The sequence below is a fragment of the Porcisia hertigi genome, chromosome 7, assembly GCF_017918235.1.
Source record: "Porcisia hertigi strain C119 chromosome 7, whole genome shotgun sequence".
In the NCBI taxonomy this organism is placed as follows: Eukaryota; Euglenozoa; class Kinetoplastea; order Trypanosomatida; family Trypanosomatidae; genus Porcisia; species Porcisia hertigi.
In genome coordinates, this window is record NC_090566.1 from 537,249 (window position 1) to 556,193 (window position 18,945).

Consider the following 18,945-nt stretch of genomic DNA (forward strand, 5'->3'; position numbering starts at 1 on the left):
CAGTGACTCCACTCTCCCCACTCAGGTATACCTAGAGCGCACTGTTCTGGGGGTACTTGCTCTTGCGCTCGAGGACGTGTGCCGCGTGCGACCGCCGAACCCTGTGGATTACCTCGGCAGTTATCTCCTCCGCAGGTCAACCGCGAACAACACTGTAGAGGTCACTTACGAAGACACCCTCCCCAAGGCTGCACCACCGAAGGGCGAGTGAAATGGTGGTTGGGCCGTGACGGTGGCAGCGATAGCACGGCTTTCGGTTCCTGTACGGTGTCCTCCCCCATTGACGACGTTGTGATACTGATGAGACGGCGGCTTCATCGATGGTGCCTTTTTTTGCCCATCTCCGCCTCTCTCCAAAGCCTAGGGCCGTGACCTTTGCTTCCGTCGCAGCGGTGCGCCGTCACGTACAAAAGCCGAGGCAAGCGGGGCTGGGTGGGGGGGGTGAGAGAGAGACCACGCGCGAGTGTGACGACGTGTTGCACTTCTCTGCCAAAGGCGCGTGCATTTGTTATATCATTTCTATCGGCGATGTACAATAACACTCAAGCTCGGCCGTAGACACAGGGGAAGGGGGAAGGAGCCGTTGCGCGTGCAGGTGCAGGCTTGTATATACGTAGACTCATCTGACATACCTTCAATCCCACATGCGTGACGCACCGCCTTCTGGCCTCCTTTTTTTGTTTTACATGTGCGTTGCTACTCGTTCACTTTGTATGTGTGCGCGTGTCTGTGTGTGTGTGTGTGTCCCTCTTTGTCTTGGGGTATAACCGAAGTATGCGTTGGGTTCACATCTCGTGGTGGTGGGCGGCACCCTGCCATTCACTTTACCTCTGCACCCAACTGACCATGTTTCCCCCCTCTTCGCCATCTTGACAATTGTGCAATACGAGAGGTGACATAGCGGCACACACACACACAACACTACACTACACTATTTTCGTTGGCTTCGCGTTTCCCCATCGTCGATGGGGTGTCTCAACGATTGCCCGCTAATTGACCGCCACACGCCACAACTGTGGGCATTTGGTGTTTTCCTATACCTCTCTCTCCGGTTTCTTCCACAGCGGTTTCACTTGTTCAGCCCGTATCCCCCCTCCCCCTCCCTTCCACGATTCCCTGTCCTCCCGCTCGCTCCTCTTTTGTTGCATCGTCTACCTCTGTTACATCCCTGCAAACACACACAAAGACGAAAAACAACGGTCATTTGAATTGTAAACAAAAGCCCAAGAAATGTGGGCAACTCTCCTTCGACGCCATCGACCGCAGCCCACCTCCCTTTTTTCTTTCTTGGCGTCCAACTGCAAGGCAGACAAGGAGGCGACGGCGGCACTGCACAGCAGCTCAAACTTCGCTGTCGCTGAATCAAATAGCCGCAGCATCTTTGAAAACCTTGCCGCGGAGGACTCACTCACTCGAGGCCTCCTGCTCGGCAAGGACCAGTACCTACTCCTCTTGTACGTGAATCGGCCGTGCGTCGTGGTGGGGCGTAACCAAAACATTTTCCAGGAGGTGTCGCTGCGACGCGCGGCTGCGGATGGCGTTTCCGTGGCTCGCCGCGCGTCTGGCGGCGGTACCGTCTTCCACGACGAGGGGAACCTTTGCCTCTCCTTCCTCTCTCATCGCACTCGCTATGCACCGGAGAAAACTATTCAGCTTGTCCGCCTCGGGCTCTGTGCGTGTTACGCGATCGACCCGGCGCGGCTGACCACGACAGGGCGGCATGACCTGTTCCTTGACGGCAAGAAGATATCCGGTTCCGCAATGCGAGTGCAGCGCGACATTACATATCATCACTGCACGCTCCTCGTTGACACCCCACGCGCGTCGCTTGGTCGCTATCTTCATCCAGAAGGGGACTACGTTGCTTTCAATACCTCGTCCGTGGGGTCCGTGCGAAGTCCCGTCACCACACTTGTTGAGTCGGGCTGCATCGCCGGCGGGCCGGGCGCCATGGCCACACTCAAGGCAGACATGACCGATTTTTTCCTCACTGTGGGGGATCGGGTGCTGAACGCAGCGGCACCGTGGGAGGTGGACGTGGGGGAGTTGCGGCAGACCTTTGCCGAGGCCCGTTCCGAAAGTGCCGACGCGCCTCTCTTCACCCTAGACGTTGTCGGTGCAGTCGCGTCAGACATGCCCTTCGTTGAGGGAGAGGGCAGGCGGAGGTGCAACGGCGACGCTGCCACCCTCGGCGAGGCGGTACGCAGGGCTGACTCGAAAGACTGGATCTACGCTATGCCGCCTTTTACATCGACCGTGCATCTTAGCAGCGGGGAAATGAAGCGGCGTCTACAGACGCTTGTCGCCTGGCAGGACGTAGTGCAGTTGTCCTCGTTGGCGGAGGAGGACCTTCTGGCGAAGCTGCAGCGGTGTCTTTTTTCGGACGGCTACGAGGAGGAGGCGGCGGCGGCGGCGGAAACCGGAGTGGAGTCAGGGCTTCATCTAGTGACCACAGTCGAGCATCGCCGCGTCACATCTGTTGTCGTCAGAAGCGCGTTGTGCACGACGACCCTCAGGAGCGGTGAGGCACCACTGAGTGGGTACTCTGGGAGCTGGGTGCAGAGGTACCTCTCGACCCTACTGGTCGGCCTTGCCTGTGATGCCGCTGTCGAGGGTCTGGAGAGCGCTGGGGACACTACCGTGGTGTTGCAGGGCCTCCTTCACGAGGCAGGGACACTCTGTCCTGATCTGCCTGACATTGCCCGCGACGCGGCGCTGCTGATGGTGGCGCGAGTGGTTCTGGATGTGTGGAGGCACAAGAACGTGTTTGACATCGCATCCTAATGCATCGCAATTGCACGCTATTGGAGGTCGGCAAACCGTATAACGGAAGCGGGCGGAGGATCCCACCCGCCGAAACAGGAATCTCAATATACGAAGGGCTCTTCAGTTTACCTAGCGTTGGGTCCTCGTCTGTGCGGTACATCCACCGAGAAAAGACGGAAGAGGGGGGGGGGCGAGGGTGGCAGTGCTGCGAAGCGTTTCCTGTTCTTCGCGGCCTCGCCCCTTCGTTGATCTTCCACTTTCGTTTTCACTAACATACATCTCGATCGTTCATGCAGACACGCTTTTCTGCTTCGCTGTTTCGTGCGGGCGTGCCGTTACCCGTCACTTTTTTTTTCATATATCATGCCATTCCCCTCTATCCCATCTCGCTGTCCTTCGCTCTCTCGCTCTCCATCATAAATATATTTGTGGTTGTTTCGATGTTGTGTGTTGCACCAAATATGAGTGCAACACTTACTAGCCAGTACCACTGGCAGCGACGACTGCCACAAAGGAGAGCACACAGCTTTTTTTAACGTTCAGTTCACTACACCCCCACAATTTAACGGAGTACTCAGCGCATGCAACGGATTGCCGTGGCAACGTCGCAGCGTCGGTGGCTTGCCTTAGCACTGCTGCGCCGCGCCAGGAGCCACTCGACGCCATGGTCAAGGTGTAGCTTCTTGCTCGATAACGGACCGCCTCTCACTGGCGCAGTTCGCGAGATGTGCACCACTGTAGTGCGTTACGCCCCAAAGGAGGCTCAATACCAGTGCGGCGAATGCCAGAAAACATTCCGCCTCTTGAACGCCCTCAACCACCACATCATGACCCGTCACGGCAACAACGCAACGGCACTCATGAAGAAAGACGGCAAGATGGTTCCTGTTGAAGTGGATCAGCTCAAGGGTGGGGCGCATGGCGCGTCGTCATCACTGTCCACTGCTGCTCCGAGCGCCGCGACGCCAGCAGGAGGTGCCACGGCGACGTCTTCCTTTGCAGCGCCTGGCGCCTCCACCGCCGCGGCCGCTTCGCCGTTTCCGGGGCTGTTCGCCGCTCCCTTCGGCGCCGCCACTGCTGTACCCACGGGCAAGCAGGCCTCCCCCTCCGCTCCACTAGACCCCACCCCCGCTGGTGGGACCCCCGTGAGCAACGGTGACGCTGGCAACGGCGCTGACAAACCCTCGGATGCGGATATGGAGAAGCGTTTGTTCGTTTGCACGCTGTGCCAGAAGACATTTCGACTTGAGGCGGCTCTCCAACATCACTATCAGGCGAAGCACAACATGGATATGCCAACGTCCGCCTCCACCCTGGCTTCTCAAAGTAGCACGGGCGCGACACCGGCTACAGGTGGAGTCTCCGCTCACACTCCAGGAGCGGCAAGTGGGGGTGTACCGGGTGCGGCCGGAGATGTCACCACCGCTCCTGGAAACCCTCCCGGCTTCAGCGCTTTGCATTATGTCCGCCAGCAGGAGGGGGCGCTCCCTGACGCCCCGCAGTATCACCTAGACGTGGCCCCCAACGCCCCGGAGGAGGGTGACATAGCCGCGCACTGGCGTTGCGTCAACTTGTGCGTGCTGCTGGGTGAAGTGCAGGAGGTTGAAGAGGGGTACGTCTTTGAGGACCACGTCCTTCAATTTACCGTGGCAACTGAGTTCACCGCACCGGCTCCTGGGGACCCTGACATGGACTTCCATACGGTGCGTGTGTACGGGCACGACTTTTGGGCTCCACTGAAGGCGGACATGCAGACAGGCGGTCGTTTCCTGGTCACGGGACGACTGTGCATGGTGCCACAGTTTGACCCACAGCTGAAGAAATACCACCATTCTCCTGTGGTTCAGGTGTTTTCTGGATCCGGTAATGTGGTGCGCGTATGAGACGGTGGCGTCAAGACTACACACCAGCACAAGCAGGCAACAGTGATGGCAGCGTAGGGGGGGGGCCGTGATGAGCGCTGCCGGAGCAGGGGGGAGGGGGGTTCCATCAGGCCAAGACGATATATGTTCTTGTTTTTTTTGAAGGGGATTTTGCAGAGCGATGAAGCGATCGAAACTTGTGGGGCAGGTGAGTTTCTCGGGCGGGGCTGGGCGAGTGGTGTCCGGCGACGCGCTGACGCCGGTGCGCTTGACTGCGCACCACCCACTGTTAGTCATGGCGCCGTAACCGTGGCCCTCCTCGTTTGTCGTTGAAATGTGCAGCGTGTATATGGCGAGCATCACAGAAGGGAGGGAATCGAAGCGATGGGGCGGGGGAGGAGGGGGGAGAGAGAGATGGCTGCTGATGGCAGGGGGATGGTGAAGCTAATTTTTTGTTTGCTCCTTTGGTTGCCATCTCCTCTTGGGTCTCGCATGTATTGAGCACGTATTACATGTATGCCCTCCTCCCTCCCTCCCTCCCTCCCTCCCTCCTTCCCGCCCGCCCGGCCCCCCCTTTTCTCTCACGCGCCTCCCTTTTCCACCTCAAGCGTGGTGCAGGAAAAAACCACTGTGTGGTGACCAATATTTCACAATCGAATAATAATGAAGGGGTTGGGGTTGGGGCTGAGGTGTGAGGTACTCCGGGCTCTTCAGTTGCGTGGTTCCTTTAGGCAACGTGGTATGTGTGTGTGTGTGTGTGTGTGTGTGGAGTACACGCGGAGGATCATGAACCACGTCTAAGGGTCTCGCATGTCGGCATGCATCGTGGTTGGACATGTGTGGGTTTTTTCGTTTTAATGGATCGGGGAGTGGAAGGGGAGATAGAGCGTGGTCGTACGGGTGTGCTGCTCGCTCTATTGGGCCGCCTGCACCCACCGCACAACCGGCGCTGCGGCGAAAGATGATGGAGTGCGTCTTCCTTCAGCGTCTGCGACATCGCAGCTATTCTGGGATTTTTGCCGTACACCGCCCTGTGTTCGTCTTCTCCCCCCCCCCCCATCGCCTCTCTTCCATCCCATATACCCCTTCGCTATTCAAATTTGTCAATTATCCCAACAGCCACGGATCAAACAACTACTGCGGTGTAGGCCCCAAGACAGCGCCACCTCTCTCGCGAGGCATCAAGAGAAGAAAAACAAAGAGACACACAAACTCTCTCTCTCACACACACACACACACACACACACACACACAGTCACACCGTGACACCGTCTGTGCTCTTTTTTTCCTACACCTTACATAGAGCATACTCGCTAGAGAGTACTAGAATATCATAAAGCTTCACCCGAGGGAGGAGAGCGTCTTTCGTTTGCCCGCGCACCACTCAAGCAAGAGAGGAAGCAAAGTGTGAAGGGTGGGGTGATATCCTTGCATTGGTTCACACACACACACACACATATATATATATACATACACACATACACACTTAGAAGGCACACACATCGGCACACGGAACGCAGAGGTGTTTGACCCGTTTGAGTTTGTGTCGTCGTATTTTCTTCCTCTCTTCTTTTGCGTTGTGTGTGTCCGTTGGTGTGGTGCTGGTGATGAGTGCGAGGGTCGTGCTACAGATTTTTGAGATCACCTCCGATTCTCCCAATAGTCAGAGGGCCGTCGCACACATTTGGACATCCTCGCCCACACGGACGTACACATGAAGGTTCTGCACAGCTCCCCCGTTGCTGGTCGCCTCTGCTGCGCAGCAGGCGAAGAGGTGTGGGTGGCGAAGCAAAGTGGTGGCATTGCCGTCTTTTCAGCGCTCACCGGCGACCACGCGACCGACATCACACTCAAAGGTGCAGACGGCGAAACGCCGGCGCAGGCCACGCACATGATAGCAGTCTTTGAAGAGATGTGGGTGAGCACAAACGAGGGCCGCGTGCACTTCTACGAGATCGCCACGCACAAGTGGGTCGACTCTGTGCTCATTCCCGGGGCGGAGAGGAAGGTGCAGGTGGTGAGCCTCTCCTTCAATGGTCACATTGCCGTCATTGCTGCCGCCAGCGGTTCCGTTTATATCCATCACCCGCTGACGCACAAGCGACTCGGCACCCTCTCCACGTCCCTCTCCCCGTGCACGGCAGTGATACAGTTTTACAGCTTCGTCGTTGGCGGCGATGCAGGCGGTGCGCTGTACCTCTGGGATCCTTTCACGTGTGAGTGTGTTATCTACCACGGCGAAAGCAAAAGTGAAGTGGTGGCGCTGCTGCACGAGCCCACCACCGGCACCATCTGGGTGTCCCGAGCGAACGAGCACGTCGATGTGTACGCACTCCACGAAGGAACACTGCAACTACAGCATCGTGTGAGGGGAATCGGACGTGTCACAGGGATGGTCGCAGTGTCGGGCACTGTAGTGGCAACCACCTTCACCAAACGCATCGTACAGATTGACGCGCTCACAGCGAAGACGACCATCAATGTGGAGAGCGCGCACGACAATTTTATACATGGTTGCTGCAAGGCGATGCACCAGGAGGTGGCGCAGGTTTGGAGTATTGGCAATGACGGTACCCTGCGTGTTTGGAATGCGGTCGGTCTGCAAGTGCCGGCAGTGCCCCTGCCGCGGCTGCCACCAGCCACGCAAGCCGCACTCGTCTCTTCGATGAAAGCCAATTTTGAACTCGCCCAGGGCGATCTCCGGGTTGAGGTGCAAAGTGAGCGGCTTCATCGGCTCAACATGTCAGAGATGTTGATGAAGGCACGGGAGGAGGCGCAGGAGCTGCGGCTGCGACTCACCGGGGAGGAAGAAAAGCGGCTCACGATCGATGCGGAGCTAGCAGCAGAGCGGAAGCATCGCAAGGAGCTGGAGGAGCACAACGCAAAGCTCATCAAGGATGCGACAGATATGGTGTCACGATTTGCCGACACCGAGCGGGAGTGCAACAGCCTACGCGGAGAGGTGACACAACTCAAGGTAGACCTCTCAAAGTCCCGCACCGAGGCCAGCACCAAGCAGACTGAGAGGTCAGACTTGGAGAAACAGCTGTCGCAGGAGCGGGCAAACAGGAATGTGCTGGAGCAGCGCTTGCGTGACGCGGAGGGGAAACTCAGCTCGTTGCAGGCGGAGCACCGCCGCGTGTGCGATGAGATGCGCAGCGTCACCGCTACGCACCAGACGGGCAGGGCATCTCAGGACATATTGGCAAAGAGCACCGCTGCTTGGTGCACGGAGCTGGAGCACGCGCGCAAGATGAACGATCTCATGAGATCTGCCATGGCGTCGATGGAGTATACTATTCGTCGCCGTGAAGAGGAGGACCGTGACTTGACATCATTGCTGAATGCGTTCCGTAGTCGCGTCGCGGATCGTGTCACAGACCCTAACCTCTCCGCTCTTCTTCTGGCCACCATCGCGCGTAACGCCCCGCGCTTCGACCTCCAGTGCGACGAACTCACCAAGGCGCAGCTCATGAATAAAAATGGGCCATTCCTGCAGTTCATTCAATCGCTTCGCGCCGCTGATCCGGAGGCGTACGAGAAACTCATGCAGTACTTGCAGAACCCCTCGCTTTCGCAGGCACTGTCAGCTGACGCGCAGACCCTGCTCGACCGCTTCGTCACACTCGCCTCACGGGAAGGCAAGGTGTCTGGCGAGGACATAGCCAGTCTCAAAAGGGCTATTCCTGGCTTCACCGACTCAGCGGCGATCGCTCAGGGTGCAGGCGTCGTGGGCGTTGTGAACGCGAGCACGCCAGGGGCCAGCAGTGCGCCACACAAGGGTGCGATCCTTCCCATTCCCGTTGGTGTTACGACGCTTCAGGGATCTGGCGCCGGTGTTCATGGTATCCACGGAGGAGGGGCAGGGCCGCTCGGCAGCGCAGGTGGCAGTCTCGCAGTGCAGAACGGGTTGCTGGGTAGTGTGCCGCTGCACGAACTGCGCGGGCAAGCGTTTACGGACGACCACTACATTCGCGAGCAGCAGGTAATGTTCGAGTTCATTCTCAAGACGCGACATCTACTGGTCGAAAGTCTCGCAGTTCTGTATAAGCGCATAGCCAGCGCGAGGCAGGTTGTGGAGGCGTTTTGCCTGAACACCACAGCCGCGAGCACGTCCACCGTCGCTGTGTCGCTGTCCCACAAGAATCTGCAGCCGTTCCAGGGCATTTTTAGCGACGTCGTGCGCGAGTTGGAGGGGCTGGCCTTCGATGTACTTCAGCGCTACCTCACCACAGCCGAGAAGCAGCGTCTGGGTGTGGGGCAGTAAGTAGAGCAAGACGACTATGTGCCCTGGCTGCAGGGGGGGGGGGGAGGAGGGCTGCAGAGAAGATCCCTGCGTCACATTGAGGGGAGTTCATCTCTCTGCACCCCAAAGAAAACCTCTGCGTATATGTACACCCTGGCTGCATTTGGTCGAATAGGCCACAGGCGGCTTGATTTGTTTCGCTTCTCCCTCCTCCTCCTCCTCCCACTCCCCCTTCCAATTGCTCGACTCGGCCGCAGTTGACTTTGCGCTGCGGGATGACCACACCGACACGGACACGCGCGCGAATGGTGTACGCACTTCTTCGCGAACCTGTTATTGTATGCGGAAGGTGAGCATAGCCACGGGATTGGGGGAATAGGGGGGGGGCGGGCGGGCTAGAGGGCCAATGTTGTGAGATTTCGTGTGTTGCCGCCTGTTTTTTGTTTTCAATTTTTGATTATATATATTTTTATCTGGCCTGTAGACGAGTGTATGTCTCCCGTGGCATGGCGCGTATCTCTTCTCTTCTCTTCTCCTCCTCTCCCCCCACACACACACACGACGACAGTAGGTACGGCTTCCACAGTTTCGTTCTGGAGCCCACTCAGCTTCAACATTTGCCCAAACAATCTACACTCAAGACGGGCGTGTCGGATGTTGAGTGTTTGGGCGTATGTTGAAGCTGAGCGGGCTCAATACGGGCGACTTCAAAGAAGTTGTCGGGTCCTGACCCCCTTCCCCTCCATATCTCCTCCCCCCGTGTGATGAGGGGCTGGCCCTTTGGCCTGCTTTAGATTAGGAGCGCTGCTGCTCTCTCTCTCTCTCTCCCCCACACGACCTTCTCTCACACCCTTCGTTTTTTCACCGTTTACGTTCAACAGCGCGCGACCGCCCTCGCCACCCACGCCTGTATTTGTATTCACCTCTATCACTTCTCTTGTGCTTGATGGTCTCGGACAGCCCTCTTCCGCAACAGCTAAATGAGGTGTTGATCGGTGGCACCCTCTACGACTGCACGCACTTCCACCACCCCGGTGGGAATATTCTCAAGTATTACCTCGGGAGCGGTGATGCCACCGAGACGTATCAGCAGTTTCATCTAAAGCTCCCCAGGGCAGACAAGTTTCTCAAACGGCTACCGAGCCGCCCAGCGCCGCCGCAGCCTAGCCTTGATGTGGAGGAGCAAAGGCGGCTGGCGAAGCTCTCGCGGGACTTCAAAGTTTTACACGACGCCTGTGTCGAGGAGGGTCTCTTCAACGCCGACCGGGCACACATTGTCTACCGCTTCTCTGAATTAATTCTAATGCACGTCATCGGTACTTACATGCTCTTCCGCTTACCAACTCTGTGGCCAATCGCACTTGTAATCCTCGGGTTGGCAGAGGGGCGCTGTGGCTGGTGGATGCACGAGGCTGGTCACTACAGCGTGACCGGCATTCCGTGGGTGGACATCAAGATACAGGAGGTGCTCTATGGGCTGGGCGACGGCATGAGCGCGTCGTGGTGGCGGTCGCAGCACAACAAGCATCACGCTACCCCACAGAAGCACCGCCACGATGTGGACCTCGAGACGTTGCCACTCGTTGCTTTTAACAAAACTATCGCACACCGTGGAAGAAAGAATGCGGCCATTCGGTTCTGGATCTCGCTGCAGGTGTATCTCTTCGGCCCTGTAACCTGCTCCCTTGTGGCCCTCTACTGGCAGCTTTTTCTTCACATCCGCCACGTCGTGCGCAGGCGGCGGTACACGGAGGGCATCTCCATCCTGGGCCACTGGATAGCTATTGGCGTCATTTGCTACGAGCTAGAGGTCTCATTTTGGAGAGGCCTCGGTGGAGCTCTCTTCTCGCAGGCTATCAGCGCTGCTTCGATCTTCATCAACTTCGCCCTCAACCACACACACCTGCCGATGCTTCCGGCGAGTCAGCACGCACACTTCGTCGAATACGCTGCCATCTACACCATGAATGTCACCCCGTCGTGGTTTGTGACGTGGTTTATGGGCTACCTCAACTTTCAAGTGGAACATCACCTTTTCCCTAGTATGCCGCAGTTCCGCTTCGTGCAGCTGGCGCCGCGAGTGCGTCAACTTTTTGAGGAGAACGATCTCAAGTACGACTCGCGTTCCTACATGGAGTCGCTACGGGCCACCTTTAGCAACCTTGGTGAGGTGGCCACGTTTATCGCCGGCAAGGATTAACATATATGAGGTCAGCGCAGGAATCCCCCCTCCCACCCCTCCGCAAAGGTGCGAGGAGGAGAAAAGGGGGCATCATTTGTGTGCATTTCTGCGAGGAAAGACGGACCGAAGACACGTTTATCGTCAGGGATGCCATCCAGGGGAGCTGTATTCCTTCACCTCTTTGGGGGTGGGGGATGGGGGGTGGGGGATGGGGGGGAGGAGGGGTCGCCTTGTTTTTCCTTGTGAGTATGTTCCCCACAACACCAACTGAGCCGTTAATGCACTCGTCTCTTCCAGTTCACCCATTGCGCACACTTTTTTTTCCGGGGGAGGAGAGGAGGAGGAGTGTTATCTCATTGCCTGTGGGCCTCCCTCCAGCTGCGTGTCTTCTCTGAGGTGTGTGCCTCTGTCTGTAAAGAGTGACCCCCCCACCACACACACACGTGTGCACGCACGCACTTCCTCCTCTTCCCTTGTCCTCATCTCCCTATCGACTTGGGCTGTGAATGGGCATTGACGTGTGTGTGTGTGTGTGTGATGCACAACTTCCCCCCCAAAACACACACACACACACACACACACACACAGAGATGCACTACACACACATATGCTGATGGGAGGATGCGTTTATTCCCGTCCCTACCTTTATTTTTTTTCCTAAATAGAAGATTACATCGTTGTCCCGCTGCTTGCCTGGGCGATTTTGTTCTCCCTTTTTCTCTGCGCATTGTGTCTACACCGTAATAATATAAAAAAAAAGGAGGGATGAGGGGCTGCACTCCTTTACCCCCTACCCCTCCCCCAAGAAAAAAAAGACCAAACGAAGAGATGAAAGTAAATCCCGAGGCATTTTGCATCGAATGAGAAAATGCATGCGTTGACAACAGCATCTCGTCTTCAATGCCGGCACATCCGACGAGATGCGTGCGCTGGAAGACACACACACACACACACTCGCCATGCAAATGCGCTCTGTGTTCCACCCCCTCTCCCCCCACATATCTTTGACGTTACATTTTTGTTCACACATCGACCCCCCCCCCCCAACGGTTGCAATCCTTATTGGAACACTGCGTGTAGGAGTTTTGTTCACATGTCGATGCATGAGTCGGACAACGGTACTTCCTCCTCTGAGGCTTCCTTTCGGAGCTCTTCCTCCAGCTCCAGCGCGTCATCGTGCTCCGGCAATGATGATGTGCAGGATCAGCTGACACACACCGCGGCCTTCGGAGGTTTCTCTGGCGGAGGCATGAATGGGGTACCCGAGGTCACAAGGTTGCAATTGCAGCGGGAGCAGCGACTGCGGCGTGTGCTCTCTCAGCGTCATCTTGGGCAACCCGAAGCTGTTCCCCATAACGCCTTTTTTTGTACTCGCACCGCGCTCTCAGAAGAGGATACTGTTTGGCTGTACACGCTGACTAACAGCGCGTGTTTTGAGCGGCTCTTGCATGACGCGAGGGCCACCACGATCTCGGCCCTGGCAGGCCACCTGGACACTGTACTTTCACATGCAAATCCCCTCTTTTACTTCAACTATCGAATGCCTGTGAGGGCCGGGAACGGTATAGGCGATGCCGCACCGACTTCTCTTAGGGTGGCGCCGGTAATGCGGAGCTGGCAAGACACACCACCCGTGATGCGCAAGCGACCCTCTCCAGCGCACAATGAAGCGGAGGATTCACATCTGGGTGGCAGCGGTGGGTCGATTGCCGGCGCCTCGCAGAAGCGTCTGAAGACATCCGTCGACGGTCCCTCCGCGTCCTCGGGGCTCGTGGCTCAGTCCATGAAGACTTGGGAGGCGCACCTTACAGAGGCGCTCACCAAAGAAGGTGAAACGGTGGATAGCTTCCGACAGAGCCGCACAAAGACGAGTTATACGGAGAAGAAACGATTTCAAGAGAAGGCCGCGTGGGAGGAGTACACGCGCGAAGTGCGGATCCAAGCGCAACAGCGGGACCGCGAGGCTAAACGTGCACTGCGCCGCGGCGTGAACGACGAGGCGTTGTGACGATGTGCGGAACACTGCCACTCTTGTTTGATCTCCTCTCACGCTCGCGTGTGTACACTCTAGCATGGTCTACCGCTTCTTCGCGCTTCCCCGGAGGAAGATCCGTAGGGCTGTCTTTCAGTGGTGTTGGGATGCGTGGTCATCGATGAGTGAGGACGGAGGTGGCTACTCGTCTCAACAAAGGCTGCAGGTGAAGGCAAGTACTCCCCCACACACACACACACGCACACACACTTTGTTCTATCACTGCCTTCGCCCTTTTCAGGCGTCTCCCCCCTTTTTTTCTTTTATGCGCTCCCCCTATCGCAGCATCAGCGCGTTGCTGCGTTTGAAAGGTTGAAGGAACTGTGGAAGTGCCAGTGTACGATCGGTGCTGCGCAGCGTACACGTGGCGTCTCCTTCCCTGAAGACGTCCACCGCCCCCTTTTTATATTGTCGATGTATCGGTCTGTGTCTTTTTTTATTTCGCGTTTGACGTTGACGTGTATGCGCATCATGCAACTGTCAGCGGGGTTGCCATCCATAAGCCCCGCCCCCCCCCCCCATCGCCGCCACCTTTCTCTTCTTCTTCCTCCACTTTTGTATTCGACCACCGGTGCAGGATCAGCATATCCCTGTGTCGCTGTTTTCCACGACATTGTTCAGTACTCTGTCTCCCCCCAGGCGACACCACACATCACACTACACAAGCCCGTCCTCCTTCTGTTCCCCCTTCCCTCTCCGCCTTGCCGCAGCCATGGGTCACTCCGCTAAAATCACTCGGGGTGGCAACAAAAAGCGTGTCAATCAGGGCCGCCTGGAGGCGAAGCTCCGTGCCCAGGGTGCCAAGTCACACACCACCACGGTGAAGGAGTCCGTGGACGCTAAGCGGCTCCTCAAGCTGCGGGCCCAAGCGATCGCCGTGGAGCTGAAGGCAAAAGCACAGACGAGCGGCAATGCACCTAGTCAGCAGCAGCAGCAGCAGCAGCCTCACCCGTCAAGTACGGGCACGTCGATTGTGCGAATGGCACCGAAGCCCGTCGGAAAGCCAACGCCCTTTTCTCAACCCGATCATTAGTTGTTATGACTACTTGTGCAATTGTGTCGAAATGTGGCTTCACTGTGTGTGTGTGTGTCTGTGCATGGCTCTCCACTTTAATCGAGTAAAGACTGAAGGTGCACAAGTAGAAAAAAGGAGGAGGGGGGGAGGAGGGTATGTGCGGTCTGTGGTCTGGTGGGCATCAACAGAAACGTGCCTTCCACCCCACAAAGAGAGAAAAAAAAGGAGTTGGTCCAGAAGGAATGCACCACACGGGGACCCCCCCCAAAAAAAAATCTGATAAGGGTGGCGGGGAAATTTCCTCTCTTTGATCTTCCTTCCAGCGCCGACACGCTCTGTTTTTCTGTGGACCGGCACACATCACAGTGGTACTTTAGCTCCGCTCCTTTAGTTGTCCCACTTATTATGCCCTCTTCTCTTCCTCTACGTTTTTTTTTGTGTATGTAATATATATATATATATACACATTACTACTGTTCACCTGCACTGGAGTTATACACCCAGTCAACTAAGTTCTCTGCACGTGCCCCGCCCATCCACCAGCCGCAGTTATACGCGCTTCACTTTCTAGGTCATTCTCCCTTTCCATCACTCATCACTTTAACGACAATCCTTTAAGAAAAAAGATGATGCGCCGTGCAATCGCTCAGCCAGTCGCCCGCCGCGCGGCTGCCGCGTCCAGCGCGCTCGTGGTGGCCCCTCGTCAGGCCTCCACTGTGGCCATCTCCGTCCAGGGTCTGCACTACGTTGGTACTGGTCTCGCTGCCATCGCACTTGCTGGTGTCGGCATGGGTATCGGTACCATCTTTGGCTCCCTCCTCATCGCCTGCGCGCGCCAGCCAAACCTCACCAAGATGCTCTTCAACTACGCCATTCTTGGCTTCGCCTTGACGGAGGCCATCGGCCTCTTCGCGCTGATGCTCGCCTTCCTCATGCTCTTCTCGTAGAATACTTGACGGTTGTGAGAAACGGGTAGCAGAGACTAGAGGGGCAACGTCTGCACGAGCGGCTGTGGGTAGAACAATCCTCTGATGATATGCCACACGTGGAGGGCAGCCACGAATTCGGGGGTCGGGGCGGGGCAGGAGAGGAGGAGATCTGCTGCCAAGGTGTTTGGTTGATCATCACATATTCTTCACATTGGCTCTTCGAGTGTGTTGTGTGCGCGTCTGTTGCCTATCCCTACCCCCCTCCCTCCCTCCTTCTCCGTGTGTACCCACTGATCTCTCCCCTTTTACGCATTCCCCCCTCTTCCTAGTGTATCTGACCTAGGGAAAAGGGGGGAGGGGCAGGTGTTTGGGCGACGTGGTGCTCGTATGGTGTGGGTACCTCCGTAGCGCATATGACCGGGGGTGATGGTGTGAGCTCCCACCCCTCTTCCCAATCCTCCTCCTCCCTTTTTTTCCCGTTCACCGTTGTTGGATCAATTTTTTTCATCTCTCTTTTCTGGTTAATGCTGTAGTTGACGTCGTCTTCCCACCCCACCCCACCCACACAACATCTATCAACATATGGGTACATATATAAATATAAATATATATATGGCCGCCTGTCTGCGTATGTATCCATGTGTGTTTATACGTGTAGATTATATACATATATACCGACATGAATAGATGTGGTGGTGGTGGTGCGTGGGGTGGGGTGGAGCTCATGTTTTGTTTTTGTTTGAATTAGCGGATTTCCCTTTTCACTAGTGGGTGGGAGAGAGAGGGTTTGGAGTTTGTGAGGCGGTCGACCGGGAGGTGTTTGTCTGGCACTGTGCACACGTGCCCCGCCTCCATGTCGAGTGTGGTGCCGGCTGTCCCCATCCCCCTTACCCCTCCTCCCTCTACTGTGTGTGGTGCAGTTCTGAGCTGGGGCGTGCGGCTTTGCACGCTCTCAAGAGTTTAAAAAAACGGGAAGAAATACATCTAAGTCATGTTGAGTTCTTTGCCCCTTCCCTCCCCCCCCCCTCCCCCTATCCCTGGTGCGGCAACTTGAGCAACGGGAAGGGGGGGATGGTCCCCGACGCCGGCGCACAGTGAGAAGGCTGCAGCGCTTGTGGGGGTGAGTCTTGGGAGGGGTGATATAAAAAAAGGAGGATATACGGTCATGTTAGAAAGCCTTTTTCTGCCCAGGCTGTTCCTCAACGAATAGAGGAGACGCTATGCCTGTGGCCCTCGCGCGTTGCCCCCCCCCCCCTTACCCGAGATCTCACTGCTGATTTTTCGGTGAAACATGTTATGAGCCGGTCTCGGCATATATATATATATATGTAATGGGCTTCTGCTCCTCGTTGCATCCCTCTCGAATCTCTTCGTCGCACGTGGGTGCGGACTCACTCGTGGTTGTCTTATGGTGTTGCTTCTCTTTCCCTCTCCCCTGCCCCTCTCCATTTATTTTTTCGTCTCTGGAGTGCACTGGGATTCGCATACACTTTCACATCCCATGAATCCTTGAAGGCGAAGCATGTCTTACCAACACGTAGCAGCGTTTGGCGCTGTTGGCGCTCTATCTGTTCTGGGTGTCGTCAAGGGTACACAATGGCGTCGTGTCGAGCTGCGCCGCGCCGAGCTGAACGAGGAGTACACGAAGATCATGGAAGAGATGCGTACATTGAACGAGGAGCGTCTCACCCACGATGAGCGCCTAGCTGCCAAGGAAACGGAGACGAAGGGGACGGCAGAGACGGTGGACATTCTTTGGTCCGATCGACTCGAGCGTTATGCGCAGGCGAATAAAGACCTCCATGCCTACCTGGCAGCTCTGCCGGAGGCGATCGGGGCACTCAAGGGTCTGTCGAATCACTATCGCTACATGTCCGAGGAGATGCCGAGGTTCACGGGGTTTGACATCGCCTGCTCGAAAGTGCACCAACTGGCACTGATGCTGGAGCACGGCAGAGTTGTAGGCATTGAGCGAGTGGCGGAAACCGTGCAGAACGTCTTCGCTGCGGAGCCACTTATCCAGACTGTGTGTACAAGCATCACAGCCGCGCCGGCTCCTCTGCACCCCCGCTCGATCGATGCGGCCAGCTCTACCTTTTCCTTCTGCATGGAGGAGCTCGACCGAGCCGTGGGGGCGGTCGCCATGCGGCACGCGATGAGGCCAGAAAAACCTCAGGCTACCATGCCGGGCATCTTTTCCGACAGCGTCCGGAGACTAGTTGGAATGTTCCAGGCAGACACTCTGAGCAAAGGACAGCGCCAGCTTGCGGAGCGCCGCAAGGACTTGGAGCGGGTGCTTCGTCGTGCTCAGCGCCAGCTGCACACCGAAGATGACGTACGCGCCGCACTGGAGTACACAAAAGAGCTGGACAAACTTCTGTCGTCCGAGTCGCCAGAGAAAACAGTATTTTTGCGGTCTCCGTCATTCAGCAATGATGAGTTTCTGGTTGCCGTGCGGTCAGATGCTGAGGTGAAAAAGGCTATCCAGCAACTGCACCTCTGGCGCGACTCAGCAACCACTTTCCTAGTTCACCGCCAAGCCGAGGGCGCGCTTTATAGCTACTCACTCCTCCTCGCAGAAACACTCACCTCAGTGAATGAGGTGAAGTAGTGGAGTGGTGAACGCAAGAGCGAGGTGGGCTCTCCCACACAGAGTTCGTGCAGTGAAACGTCGATGGGTTACATAGCAAAGGAACTCGTCTGAAGAGGTCGCACTCACACACCTGCACACACACGCAGAGGAGAAAAGGAGGGGACCGAGACGGATATACTCAAGATAGCCACCATCACAACTCCTCACACCGCGACTGTCACTCCTCCCTGCATGCGTTGTGTGGCTGCGAGAAAGGGGTACGATACTAATACCAGAGGTGAACAGGACACGCTCACTGCGGCCGTGTCGGGGTGGGGTGAGTTGTGGTGCACGTGCACCAAGAACAAAACGTGGGGAACCCCAATAAACCGAAGAAGTAGGACTAGGCCCACTCAGTGTGCTAGCTGGCAGGTCTGGCGCTAGTGCCGTTAAGCTTGAGTAGACCCCCTCCCTCCCCTGCCTCACTATTTTACTGGCCGTATATCACGCCGTTGCTTTTCACCTCCACACGCATTGGCCACTCTCCTCCCTTTTTCTTTGCAATGGACACCGCCCTCCCTCAAACTTTATCTTGGAGGGGTATGTGTGGTGGATGCGTGTCTGTGTGTGTCCTCTTTGCGTTGACGTCGCTGTCGACAGGATAACCGAACCTCAGTAATGAGGATATGTCACGAGGCGGGGGAGAGGAGGGGGGGTTGTTCAGTAGCCACTCGGTGAATGGGGCAAGCAGCTCCGCTCCCCTTTGACACTTGTCAATGCCGAGACATCGCTGCCGGTGACGCCGAGTGAGGGGGTTGCTACGTGAGGAACTCAGAGCAAGTCACTGCTACGGATGCCTGCCCGTGGTTGGGTCGTGCCCCGGTGCCGCGTTGGAGGGAGACCCGCAGCGGTGTGCACGTCTTTGCCATTTGCGTGGTGGGCAATGCGTCCAAAGCGGGCTGTGCGGAACTCACACAACCGTCCACTGCGTGTTGGTTGTAGTGGGGAATTGGAGGGGGGGAGGGGGAAGGAGGAGGAGGAGGGAGGAGCGGCGGTGTAGCCTAAGCCCCCCACCACTACTCCTCTCTACCTCTCCCTCCCAAGGCGGCGCAGCGCATGGCAACCTGCACAATGCGAGCGGCTGTGATGTGACCCGCGTCGGGTGTGTGGTGAGCAGCGTGTGGGTTGATGCTGCGCTGATGTGGCTGTATAGGCATTGGTGCCACGTATGTCCCACCGCTGTGCTGCGCACCACGCGATGACTCAGGATATTTACAGGCGGGCTCTGTCGCTGGCTGGGTGCGCTGCGATTTTCATCATGTGTTGCAGAAGGGCTGCCTC

The 18,945-nt window shown here is 56.8% G+C and overlaps 8 protein-coding genes across 8 annotated transcripts; all 8 read left to right on the forward strand.

The window, feature by feature from the left end:
• Window positions 1-1,230: 1,230 nt before the first annotated feature.
• On the forward strand, window positions 1,231-2,784 carry JKF63_06472 (uncharacterized protein; the record flags this gene model as incomplete). The annotated part of the gene is made up of 1 exon (XM_067902421.1): window positions 1,231-2,784. The coding sequence occupies one exon, from the start codon at window positions 1,231-1,233 to the stop codon at window positions 2,782-2,784; it is 1,554 nt and encodes a 517-aa protein (XP_067759442.1).
• A 563-nt stretch (window positions 2,785-3,347) lies between these two features.
• JKF63_06473 (uncharacterized protein) lies at window positions 3,348-4,649 on the forward strand (the record flags this gene model as incomplete). Its single annotated transcript, XM_067902422.1, has 1 exon — window positions 3,348-4,649. The coding sequence occupies one exon, from the start codon at window positions 3,348-3,350 to the stop codon at window positions 4,647-4,649; it is 1,302 nt and encodes a 433-aa protein (XP_067759443.1).
• A 1,693-nt stretch (window positions 4,650-6,342) lies between these two features.
• JKF63_06474 (uncharacterized protein) lies at window positions 6,343-8,895 on the forward strand (the record flags this gene model as incomplete). The annotated part of the gene is made up of 1 exon (XM_067902423.1): window positions 6,343-8,895. The coding sequence occupies one exon, from the start codon at window positions 6,343-6,345 to the stop codon at window positions 8,893-8,895; it is 2,553 nt and encodes an 850-aa protein (XP_067759444.1).
• Window positions 8,896-9,820: 925 nt separating this feature from the next.
• JKF63_06475 (uncharacterized protein) lies at window positions 9,821-11,074 on the forward strand (the record flags this gene model as incomplete). The annotated part of the gene is made up of 1 exon (XM_067902424.1): window positions 9,821-11,074. One exon carries the CDS (start codon window positions 9,821-9,823, stop codon window positions 11,072-11,074), a length of 1,254 nt encoding a protein of 417 aa, XP_067759445.1.
• A 1,075-nt stretch (window positions 11,075-12,149) lies between these two features.
• On the forward strand, window positions 12,150-13,064 carry JKF63_06476 (uncharacterized protein; the record flags this gene model as incomplete). Its single annotated transcript, XM_067902425.1, has 1 exon — window positions 12,150-13,064. The coding sequence occupies one exon, from the start codon at window positions 12,150-12,152 to the stop codon at window positions 13,062-13,064; it is 915 nt and encodes a 304-aa protein (XP_067759446.1).
• A 736-nt stretch (window positions 13,065-13,800) lies between these two features.
• On the forward strand, window positions 13,801-14,121 carry JKF63_06477 (uncharacterized protein; the record flags this gene model as incomplete). The annotated part of the gene is made up of 1 exon (XM_067902426.1): window positions 13,801-14,121. One exon carries the CDS (start codon window positions 13,801-13,803, stop codon window positions 14,119-14,121), a length of 321 nt encoding a protein of 106 aa, XP_067759447.1.
• Window positions 14,122-14,729: 608 nt separating this feature from the next.
• On the forward strand, window positions 14,730-15,050 carry JKF63_06478 (uncharacterized protein; the record flags this gene model as incomplete). The annotated part of the gene is made up of 1 exon (XM_067902427.1): window positions 14,730-15,050. One exon carries the CDS (start codon window positions 14,730-14,732, stop codon window positions 15,048-15,050), a length of 321 nt encoding a protein of 106 aa, XP_067759448.1.
• A 1,504-nt stretch (window positions 15,051-16,554) lies between these two features.
• Window positions 16,555-17,643, forward strand: JKF63_06479 (uncharacterized protein; the record flags this gene model as incomplete). The annotated part of the gene is made up of 1 exon (XM_067902428.1): window positions 16,555-17,643. The coding sequence occupies one exon, from the start codon at window positions 16,555-16,557 to the stop codon at window positions 17,641-17,643; it is 1,089 nt and encodes a 362-aa protein (XP_067759449.1).
• Window positions 17,644-18,945: the final 1,302 nt, after the last annotated feature.